This window comes from Halyomorpha halys, unplaced genomic scaffold (assembly GCF_000696795.3).
Source record: "Halyomorpha halys isolate HHAL.00 unplaced genomic scaffold, Hhal_1.1 Scaffold7.1, whole genome shotgun sequence".
Taxonomy (NCBI): Eukaryota; Metazoa; Arthropoda; class Insecta; order Hemiptera; family Pentatomidae; genus Halyomorpha; species Halyomorpha halys.
Genome location: NW_027110368.1, coordinates 191,029 through 200,472, shown reverse-complemented (window position 1 = coordinate 200,472; position 9,444 = coordinate 191,029). Strand labels below are relative to the sequence as shown.

At 28.6% G+C, this 9,444-nt stretch overlaps 1 protein-coding gene across 1 annotated transcript in view; it reads left to right on the top strand.

Moving 5' to 3' along the window:
* LOC106677286 (signal-induced proliferation-associated 1-like protein 2) overlaps nucleotides 1–9,444 on the top strand; it is a gene marked incomplete in the record, with an annotated part of 238,749 nt that overhangs the window by 219,863 nt on the left and 9,442 nt on the right. The window contains 13 exon segments of the mRNA XM_067048516.1: nucleotides 1,471–1,619; nucleotides 2,268–2,392; nucleotides 2,471–2,552; nucleotides 3,285–3,441; nucleotides 4,123–4,226; nucleotides 4,314–4,471; nucleotides 4,551–4,657; nucleotides 4,752–4,886; nucleotides 5,877–6,123; nucleotides 7,344–7,505; nucleotides 8,307–8,400; nucleotides 8,565–8,680; nucleotides 8,809–8,937. Coding sequence (XP_066904617.1) covers nucleotides 1,471–1,619; nucleotides 2,268–2,392; nucleotides 2,471–2,552; nucleotides 3,285–3,441; nucleotides 4,123–4,226; nucleotides 4,314–4,471; nucleotides 4,551–4,657; nucleotides 4,752–4,886; nucleotides 5,877–6,123; nucleotides 7,344–7,505; nucleotides 8,307–8,400; nucleotides 8,565–8,680; nucleotides 8,809–8,937 — 1,765 coding nt within the window.

The window sequence follows — 9,444 nt, the reverse complement described above, 5'->3', positions numbered from 1 at the left end:
GAGAAGTTTGTCGGGGGTACGGTCAGCAAAGAACAACATAAATAGACCAAATAATATTTATTTATTTTATGCCGACATTTCGACCTGAATTTCAGGTCCTTTTCTTCTTTTATTTCCATATAAAAAACTTTCCTTTTTTTTATTCATTTAAAAATTAAATTAAATGTAGTGCTTCGTTAGAATATTTCTGTCTTATCTATTACTTAGTCATCTAAATAACTTCTCATCTATGAAAATAGTAGTCAATTAATTTCAATGTAATTATAACTGTGTGTTAATCCAAGTACAATCTACATCATTTTTTAATCAAAACCTTTTCTTTTGTGATCTATTAAAGTAACTTTATAATTAATTATATTGAAAAATAACCCAACTTTCCACAAAACCAATCCCAATCTAATCTATTTCAACCAACCAATCTATATCGTATTGTTTTTTAAATTACTCCTTCCTGAAATCAATAATTTTAAAGTAGGCTGTACTGGCCTTAAGCCTCAGATATATAGATATTCAATTTTTTTTTTTAATAATTAGATATGTAGTTTAATTTTAGAACAAATTATTTATATACAGTATATTCTTTCTTCATTTCTTTTGCGATGTCTGAGGATTTAGTTGTAATTTCAATTTTTGAGGAAATAGTAACAATGAATTATTCATATATTAAATAACAGATGAAATACATACTTATACTTTAATAAAAGATAAAATAAAATACTATTAATAAATGAGATAAAGATAAAATAATTTATTGTGGGACATTTTTTTTTTTTTTTTACCTTTTAAAATACTTTTTATTTATTGATAGATATTACAGTCTGCCACACAGTTGTGGACAATAGGTAATATTGATGAATGATCACATTCATACTAAAATAAAATAAAATAAGAATAAAAATAAATTAATAAATGAAAAAAAATATCTCTTAAAATATATACAAACAGAAGGATAAACAAAATGAACTTAATCAAACTATGTGTATTAAAAAATAAATAAAATAATATAATCTCTAGTCACATTTACACTCTTATATACAATATTTACACAATTGACCTGAGGATCCCTGAGCCCACTCTATCCCCCACGTGTGAGGGGTAGAGCAGAGCTCAAAAGATCCCAGTACATCCCTCTTGCCGCATCAGTGGTAGTGAGCTAGTGTAGGCTGAGCAAGTGCGCTAAAGCCACAAACACTCAACTTGAGTGGAGAATCTGACCATTGCCAGAACTCCCAATTGTCCATTTTTATTTTACAATAAGTCTCTTGGCCACTGCCGTTTCAATCTTCTAGGTGGGCTGTAGGGATGGGTGGAACTAGATAAGGTTTGAACGAAAGGATTAGGATGGTTGGAAAGGTTTATATGGAATTTTGAGAATTTGGTTGGTATGAGGTCAAGGACAAAAGGGATATGTAGGTCATGGTGTAGTGTTCTGTCATTTTGTTTTTAATTGATTATTCTGTAATATTCCAGAGCATCAAAACTGGTTTGGAATGGATGACAATTTAGGACCAATTGCGATCAGCATCAAACGGGAAAAGGTTGAGAAGAGTCTTAATTCAACAACCAATAACCTTACATCACCTATGTTTCGATATAGAGTTGTAATTAGGACAAGTGAGGTAATAAATGAGTTATATATATATATTTTACTACATAATTACTACTGAGTTACATCAGTAACTGCTTCACCTTTAGAAGAACAATGAAATTATTATTATTATGTCTGATATTAAATAATGATTTTAAAATATTATTGACAATTTTCACCTTTTTTTTATATTTGTGCTATGACATATAGAATCACAATAAATTTTCCTTGTATTGTTAAGTGTACATAAATTTTTATTTGCATATTATATATAATGTGTAATATATATGTATTTATCATTTGTAACAGAGCTGAAAAAATAAATCAATAAAAATGTGAGATAATAATAATTGTTAACATAGCAATTGATTAAGAAAACAAAATAAGTATGCATTAATCTAAAAAAAACGAAAAAAAAAAAAAATCTTAAAATCCTTTATATGATTTTATGATTGTTTATTTGCAGTTATAATATTGAGATGCTTTTTTTAACTCTCACTGGGGTTTTTTTTTTTCTTTTAATGAAAGCTCATTGTTACACTGATTTTGCTTGAAATTTAATTTTGTTCTTATTTATAAAGCAGGACTAAACTATGCTTTGCTATAATTTTCCATTAGTGAACTTAGGAATAAATTATTATTGATCATGATAATGTTGTATTTTATATTTTCTGTTCAGCTTTTAACGTTACGTGGATCAATTTTGGAAGATGTTATACCAAATTTAAAACCAACTACCTCTACTAAATCTATGAACACGAAGGAGGTTTTAGAATATGTTGCACCCGAAGTACAAATACCATGGTAAATTTGTCTACTTACCTTAAGGAGTATTAATAGATTTCTATAACTATTCTATTATAATTGAATGATTTTTGACAGTTTAAGGTTGGGAATACCAACTCCGCAGACAGAAGAAGCCTTACTGAAACTTGATGAACAAGGACTTTCAAGACAATATAAAGTAAGTTATTGTTTATAATTAGTTTCTGTTCATAATGATTTTGTAGTTGTTAAAGCCCTTAGGTATGAAATATATGTGATATATAATGTATAAAGTAACCTTATAACTTAAATGTAATTATAAATGTTGGTTAATTGATTATTAATAGTTGTTTTTCCATTTATGGTAGCCCTTAAGAAATTTTATACTTTGAAAAAACTAAAAAAAAAAAAAAATAAATTTTAGTTTTCTTAATAATTTATTTATTAATTAATATTTACTTTTACATCTGAGGTCAGTAAAAAATTATACATTTTTGAATATCATACGTTCTTCATTGTTATGAGACCAGATTTCTGGGAAAAATAACAAAAAATGTGTAAAATAATGCAATAAAAACCCAAATATGGTATAAAGCACCCGAATTCTAGAATAATCAAATTTATTGTTTAATTCATATTATTAATACATGGAAAGCTTACCTAACCTTCTTTGAATCAAAATATACTAATCAATTTATACTAAGATACATAAAAAACTAAACTATTATTCTTTTATTTTCATTTTAACAATTCATAATTATTTTTCTACAAAATTTGTAATAATAATTATCAAAGTCTTGTTATATTGTTTGTTTCTACTTGTATTAAAGTTTTATTTTATTTCCTTTTTCAAAATGCTTATATTATTTTACAAAATATATTGTTTTCTCATAAATAAGTTTTTATGAATTAAGCTAATTTTCGGTTCTAGGTTGGTGTTATGTATTGCAAAGCTGGTCAATCCACAGAAGAACAGATGTACAATAACCAAGAAGCTGGACCAGCTTTCACTGAATTTTTGGAAACTATTGGAACAAGAGTTAGACTAAAAGGCTTTGATAAATACAAGGCTGGTCTTGACAATAAAAGTAAGTTTGTTTGTTTCTGTTAGGGTGTAAAAGATACTGTAGTAATTGCTATCATACATATAAATAATATAATAGTATCAATCCCTTTTCCGGCTCTCAGGAGCGATGGATTTTGATGAATGCGTTATCAAAAGAAAAATAATTTCGCGTAGAAGTGACGAATCTCAATTTTGATTCTTATATCAACACTCTGACACAGGTAAGTCGGTCGATTGAGACAGTGAAAACAGGGTTTTCAAAATTTCATTGCAAACACCAATACCCAAGAACATTCCTGTAACCATTTTAAAGCCCAAAAATGAACTTTTTTTTTTTTTTTTTTGAGATAGCATACGAATTAGGTATGGGTCAAACCTCATTTTAAAGTTAGCTTCCACAGCACTATGATTGCCATGAGATACTTACGCGACGATTGAGTTAATGGCTCTGCCTATTTTTATTTTTGATGACTTAAATTATTCAACTAGTAGTTAAAAAATAAATTTAGACTTTCCTCAAATAATTAATTAAAATTTGATATTATTGATAGGCTTATTTCAATAATAATAAAGTTACCAGAGTTAAATATGATAAAAAATTAATTGTTATAAAATTTACAAAATTAGTTTTCTTTTTTTTATGCCTAATTATCTTAATTTTCAATTTTACTTTTTATATTAACATACAATTTATTATTTGCAGCTGATTCAACTGGCCTATATTCAGTTTATGCTCAGTACCAAGACTGTGAAATCATGTTTCACGTTTCAACTCTTCTTCCATTTACACCAAATAATAGACAACAAGTGAGTATAATACACAATGTGTTCCAATGATGTGAATTATCAATATGTTATTATTTAATTTATATCAATTATGAAATTGTCTTTCAGTTGCTGAGGAAGAGGCACATAGGTAATGATATTGTAACCATAGTGTTCCAAGAACCAGGTGCTCAACCATTCACACCAAAAGTTATAAGATCACAGTTCCAACATGTTTTTATTGTAGTTCGTGTTATGAATCCATGTACAGATAACACACACTACACGTAAGAAGAATTAAATTCAACCAATTTAATTTATATAATATAAAATTGACTGATTCATCACATTATCTTTATTTCTTAGTATCGCAGTTACAAGATCAAAGGAAGTACCAGTTTTTGGGCCACCTATACCAGATGGAGCCACCTTTCCTAAATCAAAACTTTTTGCTGACTTTATTGTAGCAAAAGGTATGTTATATTATATTATTTTGTATAGCACTATTTAAATAATATTAAATACCTTTATTATGATTTATAATTGACATGTTTATAAATATTTTAGTAATTAATGCTGAAAATGCAGCTCATCAAAGTGAAAAATTTGCTACTATGGCTACAAGAACAAGACAGGAATATTTAAAAGATCTTGTTAGCAACTATATCACTTCTACCTCTGTTGAAACAAGCCAAAAATTTTGTAAGTTGTCAATTTTAGTAATTACTGCATCTTATTCATACTAATATATGGAATTTATAATAAGGGAAAATATTGTGATCGTGAAATGTTTTGAGATTCCCTGAGTCCAAAAAACCTAGCTCAAAAACAAAAATTGGTTTTAGGGTGTAGCAGCAACTTTTTCATTAAAATCGACTTAGTGGAAGTGCCCTTTATTGAATGGATTTTTCTATTTTCTCCAAAACAGAATCTAACAATCAATGAGCAATTAAGTGGTCTTTAATATCAGATAGGTTTTATCCTCATTAAAACAGATTAATATGGCTTCAATAAAGAATTTTCAAAAAATCTTGGGGTAAAGTACCTTTAATTTTGTTTATTTGAAAAAACATAAACAGTTCCCACTGTAAGCAATAATATAAAATGTATAAATACAAAATAATAGTAATGTTTGAATAACTAAAAGAAAAAATATATAAATCTAATTCGAATGGGAAATGATGAAACCACACTATATTTCCAGATAGCATAACTGCTTCGTTATCTTTTGTTAAACTAATCTATTCTTGGGAGGAACAAAATTTATATTTGTTATTCCAATCCTGAGAAACCATAAAATACGAACTTTTATACTAACAGGAAAATAAAAGATTTTGTTTATAGTTTTGGTCTCCTTTGGTCTTTAGATATTTTTTTTTTTTTGAAATCACAAAAATAGCGATAACTTTAACTTGAGCTCACTGACCTACAGAAAACTTGGGGACATAAGTAGGTTAGTAAGTGAAAGTTCTGTGATACGCACTCCACGTCACATTTTTTTTTCTCCATATTTAAGCACTGAGTCTAACTCACTTATTACTTTACTGCATGCTTTAAATCATAATTATTCACAAAGAAAAGGAAAATTGCAAGATATAAGATAATTGTATTTTAGAAAATTTTCTTTTTGTTTATTTATTTTTTTTGTTTTAATCTTTTTGTTTGATTTATTGTGAATGTTGTTTGTTGCAGCTATGTTGTCGTTCAGCAGCAAAAAGAAGGACCGCTGGCGACCTCGAAGCGGAGCTTTGCCCGACTCTAGTCAACCTGGAGCACTTTCTTGGCAAGTTGCAGTAGACGATGCCAGTCAGTCCACATTTGTCGACTCATTCTTGGCAATTTCTTCAGACTCAATAGTTGTCATTGAAGAAGCTACAAGAGAAATCATTTTTGTCACTCCAACTAAGTCCGTTCTGGGCTGGTCCACTAATACCAACAGGTTTGTTAAACTCTTACTGAATTTGTTTCAAATTCTGTCAATTCAAAAGATTTACTTTTTATATTTGAAGATTGTCTATACCCACATTGCATGTGTATATAAATAATATAAGGAATATAACATTCTGTGATTGTATTGGGGGAATAATAGATATAAGTTTATTTGAATAAAATTATAAACCTCCTAAATTAATGAAATTTTTCATTATAAATGCTGACAAATATATTCTACAAATAGAATTGTTAAATGTCAATTTGAATTAAAGACAAGGAAAAAATTGATCTCTGAGTTTTATAAGTAGTGACTAAATAATATCAGATTTATTCAAAATTGTACTTATTCAACTTAACAGCTGTACTAAGGAGAAACCAATCCCCCCCCCCCCCTAGCAGAAACAAATGTTCTCTCACCTGAGAATTATTTGTATTTGTTTTTGTGAAAAGAAGTCCGGAAAGGCTTGAAGAGTCTTGGCATGTTGAAATAATATTCTCATAACTTGAGCTTCAATAGGCTTAAGTCCTCTTGGAAATAAATATCATCATTCCCACTTAGATTACTTGTATATACTTCCCATTTACAGGTTGGTAACTTGTATATATTTGTCATCCTCTTTCTACCCTTTTTGAAGTGAATGTGTATCTTAAACCCATCAAATCAGAAACTATCAGTTAGAAATTCATCACTTTTAAAGTTGTAGACCTGATTTGACAGAATTTGTACAGTTTTATTGAAAAGGGATTTTAAAGTAAGAAATCAAGCTAGATATTTGATGAACTTTGTCATCTTTAATGATTGAGAGGAATAAGGTTACAGGCAGTCGTTGTACTTATTTCAGGGTTTTTTTTCCTTGGAAACTGACTTTTAGTAGAGCCATGTTTGTCGAAAGAGATGTAACCATGAATTTGCTTTGATGTTAAACAGTTCCTTGTGTAAATTGATGAACAACATAACTTTGAAACAAATTAAAATGGGACAACATAGAACGGGGATTTTGATTCCTCTTTATCTTAGCATATATACTCTAGAACTTGACCTCATACAAGTTTTCAGTATTAATTACAAAGAAAGATTAATTTGACTCAATATTTTGTTACATTCAAAGCATGTTCAATTTCTTTCCTTATTCATAATTTTATAAAATTAAAGCTACTTTCTCTGGCAGATAATAGTTTTAATCAGTTAATTTATATAAAAAAAAAAATGATTTTTTTCTCTTTCAGTTTAAGGTTGTATTATCATCAAGGAGAGTGTGTCACCCTTCATATGAGAGAAAGCGGTGACAGAGATGAGCTTATGGAAGTAGTTGTGAGGTTAAGGTGTGTTACGGATGGATCTGTTACGCAGGAGCTTTCTCTCAAACGAAACCCCCTAGGACAGCTTGGGTAAAATATTAATTTTGTTTTAGCATTTAAAGGGGTCAAAATTAAAGTTTAAAATTATGAATTGTTTTGTAATACAGCTTCTTCCTTTGAAATATGAGCTTCATATGGTTTTTAAGAAATTATTGACATGAATTGAGTAATTTGTCATAATTATCATATTTAATTTAGAATATATTTTTTGTATAACCTCGTTAGCTATTCTTTTTATATTCATTAAGTATTTCATTCTTTTCGCACTAATTTTGCATCAGCTCCTTTGGCTACCATTATCACTTCTACATTTCCTTCTTTTTTGGCTCTCTGAACTTCATCCCTGGTCTTTTGTTTTCATTATAAAATTTTGTTAACTCTATATTTGTAATTTTTAGAGTAAAACCATTACTACCATTACTAACCAGTGTGCCAGAACTACGGGAAATTCAAACCATTAATATCTTTTTTATAAAAGGGTTTATGTTTATTTTCAAGATTACCCCAATCTCTTTGTTTTATCTACTAAATAAATTATATCGCTTACTACTAAATTAATCAAAATTTAAGTGAAAATGGATTTCAAAAGTTTTTATTATATGTGAAATCTCATTTTCCTTACTCTCACATCAAACTATTAAATCTTGACTCATAATTATGTATTCTATGAGTTTTAATATAAAATAAAAAAAATATTTTAAACCTATTTTCTCAAAGGTTAGATTTCTGAATTATGATATGTATTGCATTGATGGTGATATTGAGGATATTCCCTTGCAAATTCTAATTATATTAAGAATGAAAAGATGCCTAACGTTAACTTTTTTACAGATTTCATGTTCAGCCAGATGGTTTGGTGACTCAGGTTGAAAGCATGGGTCTTGCTTGGTTGGCTGGGCTTCGGCAAGGTTCTCGACTAGTAGAGGTTAGTATTGTAACAAAAAAATATTTATAAATCTACCAAATAAATGTACTTTATTTATTTATTATTTTTATTTTACTTCTTTGCTGACCGCACCCCCCCCCCGACAAACTTCTTCAAGCATTAATCTACGGTCAACTATCTACACCTCATTATTTTTATTTTAGATTTGCAAAGTGGCAGTCTCGACATTAAGCCATGACCAAATGGTTGACCTCCTTAAAACATCCATGGCTGTAACAGTCACTGTCATCCCTCCGTTGACAGATGGCACTCCTAGAAGGTAAAGAATTTAATTTAATTTGTGCCTTTAAACGAGTATATCATCATTACTTTAATAATTGTTACATACTTAGTGTGATGTCTAAACTAATTTTAAATTCTTAAACATTATATTTTGAAATTTTTTAGAGGATGCTCACTTACAAACTGTAAATATAATACGACATTTGAAGGAGACTATGAAAATGTCAATGGGACTTCTGATGCCAAATCAAAAACTGCTAGGCAACAGGCTGCCTCAGGAATTGTTCGAAAAAGGTGAGTTGTTTAAAAGAATAATGTGCTTGGAAATGTATAATCTGTTTGTTTATAGATATATAAAAAATTTTTTTGAGCGAATGGTCCAACAGATTTTAATGGTTCAAAATATTCAGTGAGATCCTGTGAATATTTTGAAACACTTTTGGCTTCAAATATTGAAAAAATATTTAATTATTCTCATCCTTTTTTTGGTTTTGTATCGCATCTTGTGTCAAAAGCCATATTTAATGAAATTTATATTTATAGATAACACTTAAAAAACTAAGAACATTAATATATAAATTACTGGAAGATTATTGATTGGCCGTGTGTATAGATAAATGGAATATGGTCCGGGTGTGGTAAAAATAAACTCAAATAGTAGATAATTATACTATTTTATTGAGCCACCATTTCGCCCCACATTGCAGGGCTTCGTCAGGGCTAAAAAAGATACAAACACATAGTTACAAAAGGAAAAAAAAGGAGAAAAAAACATAAGTGTAAAATAACAGGGGTCTTTAT